The sequence below is a fragment of the Nyctereutes procyonoides genome, unplaced genomic scaffold (genome assembly GCF_905146905.1).
Source record: "Nyctereutes procyonoides isolate TBG_1078 unplaced genomic scaffold, NYPRO_anot_genome, whole genome shotgun sequence".
In the NCBI taxonomy this organism is placed as follows: Eukaryota; Metazoa; Chordata; class Mammalia; order Carnivora; family Canidae; genus Nyctereutes; species Nyctereutes procyonoides.
Genome location: NW_026575051.1, coordinates 58787095 through 58809039, shown reverse-complemented (window position 1 = coordinate 58809039; position 21945 = coordinate 58787095). Strand labels below are relative to the sequence as shown.

The 21945-nt window shown below is 34.1% G+C and overlaps 1 protein-coding gene across 2 annotated transcripts in view; it reads left to right on the top strand.

The window, feature by feature from the left end:
- Nucleotides 1-21945, top strand: part of ASCC3 (activating signal cointegrator 1 complex subunit 3) — a 349769-nt gene that overhangs the window by 147827 nt on the left and 179997 nt on the right. For both annotated transcript variants that reach the window (XM_055329663.1, XM_055329664.1), the window contains exons 12-13: nt 4495-4671; nt 7230-7301. In XM_055329663.1, the coding sequence (XP_055185638.1) occupies nt 4495-4671; nt 7230-7301 (249 nt within the window). The remainder of the gene's footprint in view (nt 1-4494; nt 4672-7229; nt 7302-21945) is intronic.

Genomic DNA, 21945 nt, shown 5'->3' with positions numbered 1-21945 from the left:
TGAAAGAAATTGAGGAAGACACAAAGAGATGGAAAAATATTCCATGCTCACATGCTCATGGATTGGAAGAATTAATATTGTGAAAATGTCAATGTTACCCAGGGCAATTTACACATTTGATGCAATCTCTATCAAAACACCATGGACTTTCTTCAGAGAATTGGAACAAATCATCTTAAGATTTGTGTGGAATCGGAAAAGACCCCGAATAGCCAGGAGAATATTAAAAAAGAAAACCATATCTGGGGGCATCACAATGCCAGATTTCAGGTTGTACTACAAAGCTGTGGTCATCAAGACAGTGTGGTACTGGCACAAAAACAGACACATAGATCAATGGAACAGAATAGAGAATCAAGAAGTGGACCCTCAACTTTATGATCAATATTCGACAAAGCAGGAAAGACTCTCCACTGGAAAAAGGACATTCTCTTCAATAAATGGTGCTGGGAAAATTGGACATCCACATGCAGAAGAATGAAACTAGACCATTCTCTTACACCATACACAAAGATAAACTCAAAATGGGTGAAAGATCTAAATGTGAGACAAGATTCCATCAAAATCCTAGAAGAGAACACAGGCAACACCCTTTTTGAACTCAGCCACAGCAACGTCTTAGAAGATACATCCATGAAGACAAGGGAAACAAAAGCAAAAATAAATTATTAGGACTTCATCAAGATAAAAAGCTTCTGCACAGCAAAAAAAACAGTCAACAAAACTAAAAGACAACCTATGGAATGGGAGAAGATATTTCCAAATGACATGTCAGATAAAGGGCTAGAATCCAAGATCTATATAGAACTTAGTAAAGTCAACAGCAAAGAAATAAACAATCCAATCATGAAATGGGCAAAAGTCATGAACAGAAATTTCACAGAGGAAGACATAGACATGGCCAACAAGCACATGAGAAAATGCTCCTTATCACTGGCGTCAGGGAAATACAAATCATAACCACAATGAGATCCCACCTCATGCCAGTGAGAATGGGGAAAATTAACAAGACAGGAAACCACAAATGTTGGAGAGGATGTGGAGAAAGGGGAACCCTCTTGCACTGTTGGTGGGAAGGTGAACTGGTACAGCCACTCTGGAAAACTGTGTGGCGTTTTAACTCTCAAAGAGTTAAAAATAGAACTGCCCTACAACCCAGCAATTGCCCTGCTGGGGATTTACCCCAAAGATACAAATGCAGTGAAACGCCGGAACACCTGCACCCCAATGTTTATAGCAGCGATGTCCACAATAGCCAAACCGTGGAAGGAGTCTCAGTGTCCATCGAAAGATGAATGGATAAAGAAGACGTGGTCTATGTATACAATGGAATATTACTCAGCCATTAGAAATGACAAATACCCACCATTTGCTTTGTCGTGGATGAAACTGGAGGGTATGATGTTGACTGAAATAAGTCAGTCGGAGAAGGACAAACATTATATGGTCTCATGCATTTGGGGAATATAAAAAAATAGTGAAGGGGAATAAAGGGAAAGGAGAGAAAATGAGTGAAAATATCAGTGAGGGTAACAAAACATGAGAGACCCCTAACTCTGGGAAATGAACAAGGGGTAATGTAAAGGGAGGTGGGCAGGGTTTGGGGTGATTGAGTGCTGGGCCCTGAGGGGGGCACTTGGCGGGATGAGCACTGGGTGTTATATGTTGGCAAATTGAACTCCAATAAAAAAAATTTTTTTAAAAGAAGTGAAGTATACAAAATTATGAAAGAGAAGGGATATGAGAACGCAAAAGGACTATTGTAGAGACATGGGGCTGCACAATACCACTTAGTATTTCTGCAGAACCCCTAGGGCTTAAGATGTGAATGGCTCTTTACAGTATCATGCTAATGATACAAATTTTTACCCTTAGGAAAATTTTGCATCCTAATTTAAAATGAGAAATTTGTATGTGATTAAAATGATTCTTTCTCTTGGCAAATACTAACCTCCCATATTGCTAATGTAGAGAATTTGAATAATATAATTGATATGGTAAAGTGAGCAAACATAAAGAATTGCACATCATATGAATAGAAAAACCTCAGATCTCCATGGGACATTTTCTCAAGGCAGAAATTGGATATATCATAGTCTTTATAGAATACATTAGAAATTTAGAAATAACTTTTAAATGATAAAATTGTGTATACACCTCTATATAGATATATGCATATATATATATATATATATATATATATATATATATACTCAGGGAGATAGAGAGGCACACATACATACATACATGCATACATTCTACACTTTTATATCTTATAAAATGAAGACTGCTAACCTAAGTAATTGGAAGATTAATGTCCTCCCACTTAGAGGTCAGTAAGTGATCATGGAAGGAAGGGAGTGAAGGAGAGAGAAACAGCACACTTATACACAGAGTACAAATTATTTTCAGAATAAAAATTCTAAAATGAAACAGGAATGAAGGGACCATAAGTAGGTTAATTATTAAATGTTGAATGATGGACAGTTTCAAATAGGATATTCTAACAAAAACAAATGGAAAAAATAATAAAGCTGAAAATACAATTAATTATAAATTAGGAAAACTGGAATTTTAAAAAGAAACAAGTAAAATAGACTTCTCACAAGTCTAATCACAAGCAGAAAACCAACAAGTAAATAAAATTAGAAATGATAAAGGCCTTTTACAGAATATTTGGAAACTTTAAAAAAAAGATGACAGTGCTATAAACGATCATGAATTAGACCTGAAAACATAATTGGAAGAGAGAGCTGGACACTGTTGAGTGCTGATGAGCAGTTAAACAGATAAACTCCTTGGCATGTGAGCTCTTTCGTGGTCATTTCTGTGTTTCTAACCAGACACCTCCATTCACCAGTTCATACCACTAGTTGTTGCTAAGTGCAGTACCTTAAATTCACCATTCTTTCTGGCCTCCCTGCTAACTGCTGTTTTCCCAATCTAGAATGCCAGCAACCATTACCTATACTCAGCATGCCTTCCCTGACTTACCTGGGTTTAATTAGTGACCACTCTCCATTATTCTCACAGTTTTTAGAAAGTGCTGCTATTAATAGGACACATCACAATGTTTTGTGTCATTATTGCATGTAGACTCTAAGCTCCCACTCTTTTGGCACTGTGCCTTGTCTTTTTTTTTTTTTTTAAGATTTTATTTATTCATAGAGACACAGAGAGAGAGAGAGAGAGAGAGAGAGGTAGAGACACAGGCAGAGGGAGAACAGGCTCCATGCAACAAGCCTGATGTGGGACTTGATTCCGGGTCTCCAGGATCACACCCCGGGCTGCAGGCGGCGCTAAACCGCTGCGCCACCGGGGCTGCCCTGTGCCTTGTCTTTAAGAGCTTAGTAGATAGTTGGTGAACAAATTAAACCAAGGTTATTGGTAGTGCTCAGAAAAAAAATGAGAGTATTACGCTATACCAATGAACAAAAATTGTGACTCAATACATTTTTTGAGTAGTTTGTAATTTTTTCCCAAGTTTTGGCTAATTATCCCATGCAATCAAACTTTCTCTATTATGAATATAAAAGTATTTTAATATAAAGTGTTTAATAATAATTTAAGTCAATTTGAAAACTTTTCCTCTGTGATGATAGAATAGTTAGTTGTGTTTGTTTCTCAGAAATTCATTTGTTTTACTGATATGTTCAACTATATGTTACTATGATAAAATAAAAGGAATACTGTATAATAGGTAAGGAATTATGGACTAAGTAAGCAATCTATATTAGGGAAACAAAATACTGATTTTATAAATGAGTCTTCAAGAATTTTTCTAAAAGGTCCCTGGAGGAGCACCTGTGTAGCTCAGTCAGGCATACAACTTTTAATTGTGACTCAGGTCATGATCTCAGGGTCGTGAGATTGAGCCTTGCATCATACTCTGTGCTGGGCATGGAGCCTGCTTAAGATTCTCTCTTCTTCCTTTCTCCTCCCCGCCTCTTAAACCAGTATCAATCCATCAATCAGTGTATGCCTTGGAAATAATTTTTCATTAAATATATATGTACACATAGTTTCAAATATTTGTCATGTAAATGTCATGCATTTTAAATTTAAATTTGTAAAATACTAGAAATATTTTACCTTGCTTCGATTTTATGTTTTTGTGTTTTTAGCACCTGGAATTATAAATTGGTAAAACTTATTTAAAATCTAATCCGTGTATGTCACTTACCTTATTACATTTTTAGAAAAAATAAACATTTAACTAGTAGGATTTTCAGAAAATCTACTAAAATAGCTCAGGAAATCTACTAAAATTACATTTTTAATTATTTTATATTACTCTTAATGCCAGGTTTAGGACAGTTCTCTTTCATATTATTTGTCTTTTAACTATGTGTTGTTAATACATATTTGGGGGGAGATCTTGTTCTATTATATGTAAATGTTTCATACTCTCTGTTTATTAAAACTGAGTTCAAAGCCTATAAAATCCAAATGGGTTCAATCTATGTCATACATTCAATAATATAACCCTTGTAGGTGGAATCCACACAGAGTATGATAAGGATTCTTGGGCTGTCTGCAACCTTACCCAACTACCTCGATGTTGCTACATTTTTACACGTTAATCCTTGCATTGGACTTTTCTACTTTGATGGCCGTTTCCGACCAGTTCCTCTTGGACAGACATTTCTGGGAGTTAAAAGTGCAAATAAGGTAAAATTTTTTAAAATAATATACTTTTCTAAAACTGTTTTTGTTGCTGTGTTGTTTAATGCTTGAGAGTTCTCTAAGACCTAATTTGTAAGATTACAAATTAAACATCTTAGACAAAATCAAGCACACTTCCTTAACAATATGTAGTAAAATAACTACTTCGAAAAGTTGCTTATAGTTTGCATTACTGTTATCAATGTATATTTTGTATTTTTAGCTAAGAATACAAGTTATATATAAGGTTATAAATTTCAAAAAGTTATTTTGATATAATTGAAGGCTAGTATGAAAAATGAAAGGCTCATTAAACAAATAATATACATTTTGATATGATATTCCTCTAAAATAAAAAATACATTTTATGCAATTGAAAAATAATTCCTAGTACCAACTATTAATGGAGGTGTTCTATTTTACTTTTAATGTTTTATAATTACCATACTGACTATATATATATATATATATATATGTATATATATATATATATATATATGTGGCATTTCTGAAATTCCTTATAATGCTTTTAAAAGTTTGTTTATGGTATTACTTATATAGCATTTACACTATTAGAGGGCTTATTTCAGACCTTGATAATATTGTGAAGGAATATTTTACTTTGCTCTAAATTTATGCATTTTATATTTTAATGATACTTTCTTTTCTGTAGAAGAAATAGGTTTAAGAGAAAATTCACATGCCATAAGACCTCTTTATAAGAGAAAATAAGATGGAATCATGTGTTATTATGTCAGCCTTGGTCTTTAATGTTTTGCATTACTTGCCTAAAAAGAATTTTATTAGTAAAGTAGGGTAATTTTACCTTACACTATTACAAAATAGTATATTATTTTATACAAAATATTATAAAATATTCAGCTAAAAAATACCAGAAGTGACTCTCACTACAGTAGTGTTTATGCTCCATTTACATTGTATCAAAGGTAAGATATCTTGTAGGGAGCCATTTCAGACTTATGGCCAAAATGATAGTTCATGATATGGTAATTGTTATGATGTACATAGTTTATCATTAATTATTTCAATTGCTTTTCAGTATCATTTGCTTTTTTTCAGTCACTATATTTGATTATTTAGTATATTTTAATGTTTCGTTAGAACACCTGTAGAGCTATTTTTTTACAGCTTTATACCTTAAATGATTGGTAGTTATCAGAAAGATACAAAGAAGAAAAATTTTTCAGATGCTTTTCAGACATTTTAAATTTTTGTAAATTGTATCATATAAATTGGTAAATCACTTAAAGCTAATTAAATTCAAAGTATTTTCACCATAATACATAAGCATTATAATCGTAAAAGGAATGACATCAGGTCATAAACCATCATAATTATTTTGAAAGTTTACAAGTTTGGCAAAATTAGAAAAACCTTTTACATGTCTTGCATACTGTAAATAGTAAGCTAATTATATGTATTACAGATTTTTTTTTGTCTTACTAAACAGTGTTATTTTTACACAGTTGGTAACCACTAACCATTTCCCTAGGGTATTGTTTAATATATTTACTAACTAGTTATTAATTTGTCATCTTGTATGAAAGGAAATCCTTGTAGGTTCCTCAGAGTTTCATTCAGAAGCACGTGATGTGATCTAGTTGTCATGAAAGAATATAGGAAAATGGTGTGCCTGACACCTCTAATTTGAAATAATGGCTTTGGCCAGAACTCAACCCAAAGTATGCTGAAAAAATTATTGCAAGCTGAAGTTGTTTTTGAATCATTAAAGGAGAGTAAATTATCTTCTGATTATCCCATTTTACATAGTCACCACAAGTCATAAGAGTAACAAAATGATAAAACATTTACTTTATTAAAGCAAAAAGTCTAAATCGTAGTCATTTCAGATATGTATGACATTTTCATCCCCTCCACATTCTTAATAAATGATGCAGGCTGGATCACATGCCTATTCCTTTGGATTAACCGTTTTACCTTTTTGATTGGAAGTTTTCCTTGTCATTAAATGAGAAAATGAGACCGTTTCTTAACTCATGAATTTAATATTAAATTTCCAATTAATCTAAAAAACTTTTCTGTAGTAGAAAAATATCTACTCCTCTCCATATATATTACAGAAACAATATGGTTCCTTCAAGTTCAGCTTTATTTACCATGGCATTCTACTGATAGTGTTCTCATGATTTTGAGAATTCCACAGGAAAGCTCTGTAGTTTATAGAATGAAATAGAAGAAAAACAGCCTGAAGAATGGGCTTCCCAAGGAAAGACAGTGAAAAGAACTTTAAAATCATTCTACAATATCTACAACTAGTATATTATCCTTAAAATTGTCTTTAAAAAACTTGGCACACTTAGAAAGTTAGTACTCTGAATATATGAGGTTTTTATTTGTACTTCTAAACTAGTTGTTTTTTATTAGACTGTTACATACTAAGTATTCATATGGAATTTGTTGCTTCTGCATTCTGGTTAATCTGAAAGGGAAAAAAAATGCCTTAAAATCTGCAGAGTTTTGTCAGTAGTTATAAAGTTTATAATTGCTTCATTTTATATTATTTCTGTTTTAAAAACCTTAAGGTACAACAGTTGAATAACATGGACGAAGTATGCTATGAAAGTGTTTTGAAGCAAGTAAAGGCTGGACACCAGGTACGCTTTATTTTAGCATGTTTTTAGAGAATACTAAATGGTTAAAATTATTAATTGTTATGCTCTTGAATTCTGTGACAATGACTGGGAGGTTTTATTTCTTAATAATTTTTTAGTTCAGTGGTTAGCCATATAAGTCATAAAATATTCATAGATAGTATTATCCTCCCAATATTGATAGGTCATTGCTATTTTGTTTGCCATTCAATAAATAAGAGAGAAAAGAATTTCATTCTTTACATTTCTTTTTTTTTAATCTTTTTGAGGGATCCCTGGGTGGCGCAGCGGTTTGGCGCCTGCCTTTGGCCCAGGGCGTGATCCTGGAGACCCGGGATCGAATCCCACATCGGGCTCCTGGTGCATGGAGCCTGCTTCTCCCTCTGCCTGTGTCTCTGCCTCTCTCTCTCTCATTCTATGTGACTATCATAAATAAATAAAAATTAAAAAAAAAAATTTAATCTTTTTGAATAGCACCAGTCTTCTTTCATACCTCAAAAATTTTAATCTGTATTTTTTTATATAATGTAAAAATATGAACTCTTTTATTATTCTTATTGTTTTCATGAAGCAGTATCAATTTAAATATATATAATAAAGTTTTATATTGTTTTATTGTGTTTAGAAATTAGGCAGTTTTATTTTTAAACTCCATTGTTCAAAATTCTCCAGTCAAGATTGTTAAAGAAAAAGTGGAATGATAATAATTGCTTATGTAAAACTTAATCATTGCCCAGTTGTATATGGTTGTTTGGATCATTTTATTTTATTGTGGATTTTTTTTTCTGTGTTATTAGCTGTTTATGACACATAAAATTAAATACTTTCTGGTCCTTTGGTTTTTAAATTTGTTTTAAGAGCACTGAAATCCTTTTTTTCCAGACTAAATCTTGTTTCAAGCCCCAGTATATAAACAAATCAAAGATGAATTAAATGTGCAGCCATGGAACACTGCCCACTGAGCATCTTTGATGCACTTTGCCCCTTTAAAAAAATAGTTTTAAAATCAGATTTCTAGCTAATCTCAAGAGAATGTCCTTAGGTTTAAGAATAATTTTTAGGGAAAAGAAATTATGATTTAATTATATGATATTAGTGACTTACCTTTCCTAATGATTAGCAAATGTCTGAAACTGCTGAAATTATCTTACATTATTTTCACTGAATTAGGCAGGTATTATTATCATCATTTGAAAGATGAGGAAAATGAGGTGTTTTGCAAAATAAAGTAACATGTTTCCATCATTTTACTAGTGCAGTTATAAATTCCTCCCATGTGAGTATAGAGTCTCCACTAACCGTGTGTCATTATCACTCTATGGGCATTTATTTTATATCAGTGTATTTTTTTTGGTCCTCATTAGAAAACATCTTTATGAATTGCATTATTTTTTAAGTACAAATAAAGAAATGGTAAAGCCCAATATTCTTTCTGCAATCGAAAATCTTGGGCAGCCTGGGTGGCCCAGCGGTTTAACATCTGCCTTCAGCCCAGGACGTGAGACTGGAGTCCCGGGATCAAGTCCCACATCAGGCTACCTACGTGGAGCCTGTTTCTCCCTCTGCCTGTGTCTCTGCCTCTCTCTCTCTCTCTCTCTCTCTCTCTCTCTCTCTGTGTCTCTCATGAATAAATGAATAAAATCTTAAAAAAAAAAAAAAAAAAAGAAAGAAAATCTTACCAAATACCAACTACTTTTTCTTAGTCAGGAGCCAGGAAACTTTTTATGTGAAGGGCCACATAGTAAATAATTTAGGCTTTGCTGCCCTTATATTCTTTGTTGTAGCTATTCAGTTGTGCTGTTGTAACATGAAAGCAGCCATGAACAGTATATGAACAATTGGACACAGCAGTAATTCAATAAGACTTTATTTACTGAAACAAGCAGCAACTGCATGCGGCCTGTTTTCCCTGTTCTATATTGCCTCACAGGATTTATTTGTAGTGAATCTGATAATACTAAAATGTTATGTAGATAAAGTTTTGACAGTATTTCAGTGAAAATCCTAAAAGATAGAAATATCCTGTGTAGCCATCAATATCTGTGCCTTCTTTGTAAAAGAACAAGATAAATTCAGTGTAATCAAGTAGATATTACTGCCGTGGACTTTTATTTTTTTTTTATTTACTTATGATAGTCACAGAGAGAGAGAGAGAGAGAGAGGCAGAGACACAGACAGAGGGAGAAGCAGGCTCCATACACCGGGAGCCCGATGTGGGATTCGATCCTGGGTCTCCAGGATCGCGCCCCGGGCCAAAGACAGGCACCAAACCGCTGCGCCACCCAGGGATCCCTGCCGTGGACTTTTATTTCTAACTTTTATACTGCTGAAAATTTAAACTGCATTATTAGCTAAGGAATGTGACTGTGGAATCATTAAAATGTATTTGTATACATTATTTTAAAAAATGTTAAATAAATATTTAAATGTTTTCTCCATTGAATTTTAAAAAAAAGATATTCTTTTTTAGAGCACTTTTGAGTTTACAGCAAAATTGAGTGGAAGGTAGAGTTCTTATAGTGAAATGACTGCTCTCACATATGTACAGCTTCCCCCACTATCAACATTCTACACAAGAGTGGATTTATTTCAATCAGTAAACCTATATTGACATGTCAATATCACCTAAAGTCCATATTTTACCTTAGGGTTCACTCTTGATGTTCAGTCTCTAGGTTTGGACAAATGTATAATGGCATGCATGCATCCACCATTATAGTGTCAAACAAAATAATTTCATTGCCTTAAAAACCCTCTGTGTTCAGCCTGTTTGTCATTTCTTTCTCATTTATCCCTGGATACCACTGACCTTTTAAATCTTTTTAATTCCTCTGTAGTTCTACCTTTTCCAGAATGTCATATAGTTTATAACCTTTTCATATTGTTTTTTTCACAATATCTGAAGTTTTTCAGGACTTGATAGCTTATTCTTTTTAGTACTGAGTAATACTCCACTGTCTGGATATACTACTGTTTATTTGCATACTGAATGACATCTTGATTGCTGCCAGTTCTGGCACTTATGAATAAAGCTGCTATAAATATCTGTGAATGGGTTTGGGTTTTGTGTGGACGTAGGTGAACAGCTTCTTTAGATAAATACCAAGGAATGTGATTACTGGATCATATCGTTAGAGTATGTGTAGTTTTGTAAGAAACTTCCATACTGGGCAGCCTGGGTGGCTCAGTGGTTTAGCACCACCTTCAGCCCAGAGCCTGATCCTGGAGACCTGGGATCGAGTCCCGTTTCAGGCTCCCTGCATGGAGCCTGCTTCTCCCTCTGCCTGTGCCTCTGCCCCTCTCTCTCCGCGTGTGTGTGTCATAAATAAATAAGATCTTTAAATTAAAAAAAAGAAACTTCCATACTATCTTCCGAAGTTATATACCATTTTGCATTCTCACCACCAGTGAACAAGAATTCCTGTTGCTCCATAGCCTCATTAGCATTTGATGATGTCAGTATTTTGGCCATTGGAAGAGGTGTGTAGTGTTATTTCCTTGTTTTAACTTTCATTTCCCTATGACAAATGATGTTGAACATATTTTCATATGCCTACTTTCTATCTGTCTGTAATCTTTGGGGAATTGTCTGTTTAGGTCTTTGGCCATTTTAAAATCAGATTGTTAATTTTCTTATTCTTGAGTTTTAAGAGTTCTTTGTATACTTTGGATTAAAGTCATTTATCAGATGTGTCTTTTGCAAATATTTCCCAGTCTGTGACTTGTCTTCTTGTTTTCTCTTCATTGTCGCTTACAGAGTGGGTTTTTAATTTGGAATTAAATTTCAAATTAAATGATGATGATCATTCCAAATTAAATGATTAATGAGCTGGATTTAATGAGCTGTGGAATCCAGTTCATCAGTTATCTCATGGATTGTGCCTTTGGTGTTGTCCAAAAAGGCATCACCACATCCAAAGTCACCTAGATTTTCACCTATACAGGAGTTTTATGGTTGCATTTAGACCTATGATTGGTTTTGAGTTAAATTTTGGGAAGGGTGTAAGGTCCATGTCTAGATTATTTATTTTTGCATGTGACCATCCAGTTGTTTCAGCACCATTTGTTGAAAAGACTGTCTATGCTCCATTTTATCACCTTTGTTCATTTTTCAAAGATCAGTTGGCTGTATTTATGACTTCTTTCTAGGTTCTCTGTTCTTTTCCATTTGTTTAGATATTCTTTAGCCTATACTAGAGTGTTTTGATTATTGTATCTATATAGTGAAGTCAGGTAGTATTATCCTCCAACTTTACTCTTCAACATTGTGAGCTATTTTGGATCTCCATTTAAGTATGAATGGTAAGAAAACATTATTTTTTTCCATAATTTTTAATCATGATAGGATTTCTATCACAGGAAAACTTTTTTCTAATCCATGATAAATTTCATTATAAATGCGAACCCTTAAAGATTTTTTTCTTTTAAAATAATGGAAATTAAACTATAAATACTGTGTATGGAACATATAAATAGACATATTTTGGCTCTAGTCAGGAAAATGCTTACTACCCCTTTTGTTTTTGAATAGTTTTAAAAATGCTATAAAAAATATAGCATTAAAGACACCACTGGGAGGAATGTTAGTGTTACCTCTAGAATTAAAATTAAATTAAAACAATCATTTTCCTTCCATTACAGTTAGCACTTAATGACCAGATGAGTAGATACTTGTTTCATTACTTTGGAACACAAGATTGCTTCTAATAGAAATAAACCACTTCTTTTAGAATAAAAATAAGAATAAAAAAAAGGAGTTTTTGTGAATTATTTCTGGTGAGACTAATAAATTTTTTTTAATTTTTTTTTATTTATTTATGATAGTCACAGAGAGAGAGAGAGAGGCAGAGACACAGGCAGAGGGAGAAGCAGGCTCCATGCACCGGGAGCCTGACGTGGGATTCGATCCCGGGTCTCCAGGATCACGCCCTGGGCCAAAGGCAGGCGCCAAACCGCTGCACCACCCAGGGATCCCGAGACTAATAAATTATATAAACATATATGTACATAAATGAACATAACTGTAAATACTAATAAAAGTAAATGGCTTAATAATGCCATTACTGCCAGTACTGTAACTATTTGGGGGCCTTAGGAACTACAGGTTAGGAACTACTCTTTGTAACATTATTTGCCTTTATCATGATGTTTATAATTGTTCTTTAATTGTATTTGTTATGTTATTCCTGCCTTTTTTCATTACATTACAAAATCTTACATTATAAAATATTTATTTAGGGGCACCTGGGTGGCTCAGTCAGTTGAGCATCTGCCTTCAGCTCAGGTCATGATCCAAGGGTCCTGGGATTGAACCCTGCATCAGGCTCCCTGCTCAACAGTCTGCTTCTCCCTCTTCTTCTGCTCCTCCCCCTGCTTGTTCTCTCTCTCTCTCTCTCTCTCTCTCTCTCTCTGTCACATAAATAAATAAAATCTTAAAAAAAAAATAAAACAATAAAACAAAATATTTCTTTAAAGAATAAAATGCACCCTTATTCCTAAATGTTGGAAAGGAGCAGTAGTTGTATCTTCTATTGTTAGTAAGTAAAACTCCAAGTAGATGTTGTAACTTAAAAGATCCTAGGAAGATTATTTCCTCCTCTTTCACTGTTACAGAGGCTAACATGTCCTCCTAGGAATCAATTCATAAAGTGTGCTGGCTGAGGGTGTTTGGTCAGTAGAGATGAGATCTTACTGCCATTCCTTTCATTCTTAGTATGGAAGTTGTATAGCACATTACTTTTCAAAAAGAAGGCTACCACAGGGCACGCACTTGCAGTTATAAATTCTAAAAGGACAAGTTGGGATGGAGGGCTGGGTTCACAGCACTGCCTTTCTGTTTAGAAAGGACAGAGTTGGATGGGAAACTCCAGGGGAGACTTCAGGTGACCAGTGGCTGCTACTCTAGGACATGAGGAGCCTGAATGGAGCATGTGCAAAGCTGAGGCATTACCTCCCTACCTTTTGTGTGCATGTCATAGGCATTGACAATTGCCAGCCTTTTAAGGATGCATGACCTCCGAGCTCTCTTCCCCTGCATTCCTGCCTAGCTAAAAATGTACCATGGGTGATTGTGTAGAGTATGATTGCAATTTGAGAGCCCACTGAAACACACTTAAGAGATCAGGGATTGTGTTCAGATCTGTGCCTCTTTCCAAATAAGAATTAAAGCAGGATAACTATGGCCCTCTTCAGGCTATTCAGGTTCCCTACAAAGTCAGGGTTTTTTTTTTGTTTTGTTTTGTTTTGTTTTTAAGATTTTTATTTATTCATGAGAGATACAGAGAGAGAGTGAGAGAGGCAAATACACAGACAAAGGGAGAAGCAGGCTCCCCGCAAGGAGCCCGATGTGGGACTCGATCCTGGACCTCGGGATCTCGCCCTGAGCCGAAGGTAGAGAGCCCAACCGCTGAGCTACTCAGGCGTCCCCAAAGTCAGGTTTAATTTATGTTTTTGAATGATTAGTGCTGATGTGTATTTTCCATAATAAGCATAATAGTAGGACTTTCTTAAGTTCTGTAGAAAACTTATATATCTCTTTTACTTTTTTAAATTATAATAATAAAATAACAACACTAAGGAAAATTTTTAGAGTTTCACTATTATTTTATCATTTTAAGATGATTATTGTAATTTTACATATACCCCACTACTCATTTTTTATCCAATTGCACATGTAGCATTCAATTTTGTTCACTAAAACTTAATTATTCATTTTAATCCATTACCAAATTATACTGTGTTTGTATTCACTGCTCTCTTTAATGAATACTGAATGTTTTTCATTGTTTCTGCATGAGCCTAACAATTTTAATGTCTGTAAAGAGAGGAAGAGAGTTTTTATTCAGTTTGTAAGCTTCAGACATTATGTGAGTCTCTTTCTACTTTTAATCTTCCCCAACCTTCAGATATAAGCATTATGACTATGACCTCCTTTTGTTAAAAGAGAAAATGAATTTACAACATGTTAAGCAGCTTCTCAAGCTAGTACATAGAGCTAGTAAAGGCTTATACCAACACTGAAAACTACATCTTTGTGTTGATAAAAAGCCCACAGCGTCTTCAGAACTTTATACTGCTCCTTTGCTCTTAAGCTGACATTAGCTTTTCCTCTATTACTGGTTATTCCTACGTTAGTGAGTGTTTTCAGTGTTTGCAATTTTCTGTTATTAAAGATAGTGCTACTGTAATGGTGATATTTTTTGCCTGTTATTTTTTCTGTTGAAACATTTACTCAGGATAAATTTCCTAAAATGGAATTATGGCACAAATGGCTACAAATTGTGGTCTTACCACCTGATCCTATTATACATTCTGAATCGGTTGTAATACTTCATGGTCATAGCAGACCTATGTAGGATTTTAGAAACTTAATGCCATGTTTTTCTGAAAAGTTCTATCAGTGTAATGTGATGTAAGATTATGATCTGCTGTGTTTACTATTTTGAATTTGTTTTACAGTTTTAAGGCAAATAAAAAAGTGGTATCATGCCAATGAGCTTTTTTTCTTAATTAGCAGCTATTTTAAATCATGATCACAAAAATACATTTTTGCATATTGTATTGTTCATGCTTTGCTTTGGGTGTGCATTCACTTTGAATGAGAAAAACCTATTCTCCCCTGTGTTTTTTGCTTCATAATTCTGACCATGTGGTCTTTGACCTTTGTAATTGCTTTTTTTTTTAAGAGAGAGAGACAGCAGTGAAAGGAAGAGAGGTGGGAGAGAGAATGCTAAGCAGACTCCACATCCATTGCAGGGCCTGATGTGGGGCTCAATCTCACAACCCTGAGATCGTGATCTGAGCCAAAATCAAGGGTTGGACACTACTGACTGAGCCACAGGCTCCCCTATAATTGCATTTTTAAAGTGTAGTTTAAATAGAATTAATATAAAAGAGCTTGGGAGGGGAAAAAGAATTTGAACAAATTTAACTTTTGGACGTACCAAAAAGCAAAAATGAGAGGGGGAAAGAGTCACTACTAATTCTGTCATCCAGAGCTTTTGTTGGTTAAGTCCTTTCATTTTTTTTAAATGCATTTTATTCCTTTAATTTCCTATCTATTTTTTCAGTTATTCCTATAGTTTCTCTATTATATTTTATCTATCCAAAAATATGACAGAACTTTAAATAGAAACATTAACATTAAAATACAAATAAACAAAAAATGCAAATAAACAGTTAAAGATGTCCTACTTAAAATTTTAATCAGTATGTTCTATGCAATGATGTCCTTTTAGATTTTGTGTTCCAATAGGACAGGTCCCACAAAGTAAAAGTGGACTACAAGAACATACTGTTAGTTAAGTTCCTAGTATAGTGTCTTATCTGTCAGGTCTCTCCGGTAAATACAATTTGATTGTGACAAATTTCCTCATCTTCCAAAATTTAACATTCTTAGTGAGATGGGGATGATGGGAAGTATGAAATGTATCAGGACTACAACACATTGGTTGATATTCGCTTCTAATTTTGCTAGTATTACAAATGCCTAGACCAGTACCTTCAGATTATAAGTACTGATTTGTCAGTGTAGTCTTATATTAATGTAATCATATCAAGAACTCTTATGTAACAATTTGAAAACAGAACTCCATTTTTTTCATTTCTTTATTATATATATTATGTATATGTAACTGAAAAAGTTGCTCAAAACTAAAATATTTTTCTGTTTCAATCTTTTCAAAAAGATCACTCTTACATTTTCAAGTTGCTCTGTCAAGTACTATTTGGTCTATAAGTTCATTTAGCTTAATATATGGCAGCTTCTGCTGATTGCCTTTGTAATTAATATGTCCAGAACTCAAATTGCAAGGAAGATACTTAGAAAGGAAGCCTATTACACATTATGATTTTAGAAGCTGAGGTGGATACTTATTTCAACAAAGCTAACAATCTTTGAATTAATCCATCACACGAGAATTCCTATTTCACAGTTCCCTTTGATTACTGAGGCTTATGTGGAAAGTTTGTTTTCAGGGACTTAGAAAACCCGTGCCCCCTACCCACTCTCACTGGATTATTTTTTCCCTTTTTTAGCTCCTTAAAGACATGCCTTCACTAAGGTGTGGTCTTCTACTTTTACTATAAGGGTTATCAAAGAACTTCCCAAAAGATTAACGTATCTGAATTGTATTTCTTCCCCAATTAAAGTTGACTATAATGTTATCTCGGTCACTGTCTTTATATAAGGTTCCACCTAATAAATTTCAACAAATGAATTTGTATCCATCTGTCAGAAAATGAAAAACATATGATTTAACAGTCTTTTTACCTTATCATCTAAAATCCGGCACCCAGGGGATCCCTGGGTGGCGCAGCGGTTTAGCGCCTGCCTTTGGCCCAGGGCGCGATCCTGGAGACCCGGGATCGAATCCCACGTTGGGCTCCCGGTGCATGGAGCCTGCTTCTCCCTCTGCCTATGTCTCTGCCTCTCTCTCTCTCTCTCTCTGTGACCATCATAAATAAATAAAAAAAAATTTAAAAAAAGTTTAAAATCCGGCACCCAAATTAACTCTTCAGTTATATTCTTCTCCCTGGTTCAGATGACTGAAAGGTCTATCTATATGTGCTTCATTCTGAGAAACTTGTGTTTAAATGTTTTGTTGTAGAGTAAATTATATATGTGTTAGTGTGTGTGTGTGTATATATATATATATATATATATATATATAGAGAGAGAGAGAGAGAGAGAGAGAGATATCTTTGCTTCTAGAACTCAGTTATGGTTATAAATAACTATATTAGTGCTTTGCTATGAAGTAGGCAACTACATATTCAGTAATTATGCTTTTCCTTGTTTTTAAGGGAACGTAAGTTATTTCTTGTGGGACTATGTACCTAACAAACTTCAGCTTTACTTTGTTGCCTTTTAAATACATCTCAGCAGTAAATATATAGTAGTTAGTAACTGAAAGTGTATTCTACTCCAGGAAAATCAATTGAATTTTCCCCACTACCACCTCATGCCCCCCCTCTCCCTGACAACAAGATCCTTCCAGTGACATTTTGTTTGTTTTCTTGCCTACAAGTTGTTTAGTATTTTGGATTTTCTCCCCAATTGTGGTTTCCCTAATTATTTTAATCAGAGAAGCAACTTTGCAGACCATTATTAATAACACTTTCCATTTTTTAAAAGTGGAAAATATAACTCTCAGGCAAATGGATAGTTTTTATGCTAAACATTAACAGTTTCCTCTTAAATATACAAAGAAATTTATTTTGTTCCTCGTCATTTAGATTAAATTAGAATAGAGCAAATTTTGTGTTCAAAATCCATACTGATAGTCTCTGGTCATACTATTCCATGGGTTTCAGTATACTAATCATCTAAACTTTTGTGCTCATGTACTTAATAGATTTTCTGTGCAGCTTTTCTTTAAAAGTATTAAAAACAGTAGGAGGCAGTTGTGTTCCACTCAAGCATGTGTGATGACAGATGGAGAAAATCTTTTCATGTTGACTTTTCAACAGTCATACTCTGCAAGACTTCAAGTCTTCTTGGCTATTGGGAAATTAAAAGTTGGCGATTCAGCCTTTAATTTTGATCCATCTGCTCAAACTAATGAGACACCTCATTTGTAAGCTTCTCTTTGTGTTACCAAATGCAAGTACAGCTTTATCATTCCTGCTAATAATTCCCCTCCTCCTGCGTAACTTCCAGAATGGGAAAATAATTGATGTCTTAACCCTATTGAGATTTTTCTCGTTATACATAAGCTTTGTTACAGAGATAAAAAAAAAAAAAGAAATTAGAAACTGTCTCAGAGATTATGGCATACTTATCAGTAAGTTAACTTGTTCTTTTTTTACATTATCCAAAAAGTTAGCATCCTTATTTAGTAGCCTACTCAAAACCTACTCACAGTTTCAAGAATAAAAGGCTTTGCAGCATTAAAGAGGAAAAAGATTTCCTTCAGTCTTGGATAACTTAATATCAGCTTTTCCTTATCCTGATGTATGCCTTGTTTCCTTTCTCTTCATTGTTTATAACTTTTTAGTAGATATTTCTGTTTCTAATAAGAAATCACCCTTAAAAATTTACTACTAAATTTGCATTAATTTAACTTTTTACTACTTGAGAGGAATTATTTTTGCTTATCACTGCTTAGTTTCTATAAAAAATAATTGCGTACAACTGAAACAAATTTCATTATGCTAGCTTTGATAATGGAACTTTCCATTGGCCTTTTTGCCTAAAGAAGTTTTCTTCTTCCAAATACAAGCATCTCTCTAATTCTCTGTACCAATGTTCCGAGATTGGAACATTAAAATAAACAAATCTAACATTAGGTAAACATTAGATAAACAAATCTAATGTCATGTTAGATTTGTTTAGTATGACTTCTTTGTTAATTGAGTACTACCTTCTTCATTCTCTACTCCCGAAATTGAGACATATTCCCAAAGAAACATAAAGGCAAGATTATTAAGGAGGAGACATTATGAGCACAAGAATTAAATATAGTCCTCCTTCATCTTTACCATTAAAAATTTATTTTACCAGTAAAAATACTATTAACAGAAGAGTTCAGTGTTTTCATTTTTTTTTTTAAGATTTTATTTATTTAGAGAGAGAGAGTGCATGCAAGTTGGGAGGGGGCAGAGGCAGAGATTAAAGGAAGAGAGAATCTCAAGCAGATACCCCGCTGAACACAGTTTCACTCCGGGCTTGATTTCCAACCATGAGTTCATGACCTGAGCCAAAACCAATAGTCAGACAGCTAACCAACTGATCCACCAGGCACTCCAGTTCAGGAGTTTTTTTAACTACAAGAAAATCTAAAAGAACATTCACGAAATCTTCACTTTTGGGCTTGGACATACATTTCAGATACCCAAGAGGAGTGGGTAGGCAGGATAATATGGTATCTAAAACTCACAAAGGGGCGCCTGGTTGGCTCTGCGGTTGAGCATCTGTTCAGCTCAGGGGGTGATCCCATGGTCTCGGGATTGAGTCCCTCATCAGGCTCCCTGCATGGAGCCTGCTTCTCCCTCTGCCTCTGTCTCTGCCTCTCTCTCTCTCTCTGTGTGTGTCTCTCATGAATAAATAAATAAAATCTTTAAAAAAAATAAAAATTAAAAAAAAAATAAAGCTCAGAAAAGAGGTCTGGGTTGGGAACATAAAGATAAGAGTTATTTCTATAAAGGCCATAAATGGGATAGGATGAAACAAGAAGAAGTGCTAAATTTAAGAACAGTTGGGAACAAACCAGGTAGATAAGGAAAAACTTACAAATAAAGAAAGAAGATGACTAAAGAGAAACAAGAAAACTTTTCTAAGAGCCAGGGGGAAAAAAGAACAAAGAGAAATTAGCATTTACACCTACTTTCACTTCTATAATCTCTCTGCAATCCCTCAATTATTTTATTCTCAAGTACAAGCTACTGTCATCAATTTTAAACTTTTATTAAGGATGTATCAAGCACTGCTTTGCCTTAATGTTTAGTTAAAACTCTTTGGCTTTGGCCTCTGGAAGGCTAACAGCAGTGTGCCTAGGTCAACATAATTTTTCCATGTTCCTAAAGTAGTCTTGGATAAAATATATAGTGTTGTGATCATAGGATCAACCTGACAGCTGATAGTGCTAACATCAGCTGATAGTGTCTTAACATTAGTGTTCCTGAGCCATAATGTCCAATTTTAAAATTTTGACTACTAAATTTATAATTATAACTGATGAATTTTCGTATTATAGCACTGTCTGGTATAATAACCAGAAATTCTCTCTATGGCAGTGGTATAATATGAGTTTTCATTATAAATTATAATTATAAATTTAGTAGTTAAAATTTTAGCCATACCTACTTTAAGAACATCTGAAATGTGGTTATGTCCAAACTCAATTCATAAAATTTTCACCCTAAATGAATGGTATTCCATCCATTATTTCTTGGTTTAGTGAACAGCATAACTATAGACTTAGTTCCAGAAGATGTCCTTGTCAGCTAACTCCCTTGTTCTCATTTCTAATCCTTCATTAAAACTTACCCTTTTTACCTAAGTGTCTTTCAAATCTGCTCATTTTTCTCCATCCCCTCCTTCTCCTGCACTGTCGCTTCCATCATCTAATCCAAGTAACCATCATGTTTTCTATAGACTATTCTAGCCACCTCTTGATTACTCTACCCGTATTCATTCTGGCCCTCCTCTGGCTGCTCTGGACACTGCAACGGGCTAGCATGATCTTTTCAAAATACAGCTCCAAGATGACACTTGAATGCTTCAAGCTGCCTTAAAAGAGTTTGGGGGTCCCTATATTTTCTGGCCTTTACCTTCTTCTAGCTCTTTCCCTCATTTCCCTCATTTCCTGTCTTCCTAGCCTTCTTTCAGATCCTGATCATAGAGATACTTTTCTGTTTACCTCTGAACTTTTGCATAATTTTTTCCCTCTGTCTCACACATCTTCCCTTATTCTCTACCTAGTTATCCTATGTTAAATTTTTCAGATTTTATCTTTGTTAAAGAAACCTTTGTATTCCTCCCTTACTCTTTCGCCTCTCTATTGTGAACTATATAATAGCATAGCCTACATCTTCAAATGTCTGACTATAGTCTTACCTTTTTTCTGACTGGTTTTGGTTGCTGCTACTTTTTATTATAAGGTACTAGTCTCATAAAGAAAATAGCTAACTATGGTCTTGCTCATCCCTGTATTGTCATGGCCTCACCAGTACCTGGAGCACATTTGGTGCACAGATAATGTTTGATGAATAAATGAATGGGAGATACAGTGGTCTTTACAAGTCGGAAGTAATTCTTAAAGAATTTAGGAGGCAACTAACTTCAGGAAAAATCGAGAAAATAATCATTTAGTTCTACAGTAAGCTGAATGTCCAGTCAGAGAGTAGAACAACCTGGAGATGTTGAATGACATCAAAGGATGCTTTGATTACCTTAAGGAAATCCCTCCTCCCCAGGGTTAGCTGTAAAGAATGGTGAAAGAATGTTGGTATTCTCCTTTACAGTGTTTTATTACATAAACTTATTCTTAATATTACTCCATCTAGTTATAGTCTTTTCTGTTAGATGTATTAAATGATCTCATTTTCTCCTAATTTGAGATTCCATGTGACTTAGCTATTTTTCATGATAGAGACATCATTTGTGCCACCGTTATTTGAAGTTAATGTATTTCTTTCTTTTATTTCTATTCATTAAGTACTAGAGAAATAACTTTTGAACTCTTTTAAAATTTTAAATTTCTAAGAGAATAGAGAAAATTTTCATTTTTCTGAAATACAGCTTAACATAAGGGTACTCAATTATATTCTTGAAATTTTATATATAACAGTTCCTTTATTTGTAGTATTTTCTTCATTTGCAAGGGAATATTTTTAATGAAGAATATTAGTATTGCATTTTTCCTTTATTGCTGTTAACATTTTTCCCCTAATTCTTTGAGGATTTTAATGCTACTGAAATATTACATTCTTGTAACAAGTGAATTAACACAAAGGTACAAAAAGAAAAGTCTGATGAATAATGAATTACTTGTCCCTCTCCTCACTTTACCTCCAGTACCTCCTATCCCTGAAATGTATTCAGTTTTCTGGTACGTTCAGACTAATATAAGTCCATGCGCATATCTTGAGGAATTTGCACTTTTTTACATTGGCAATTAATGATTTCTGGAATTTACAGCAAAAA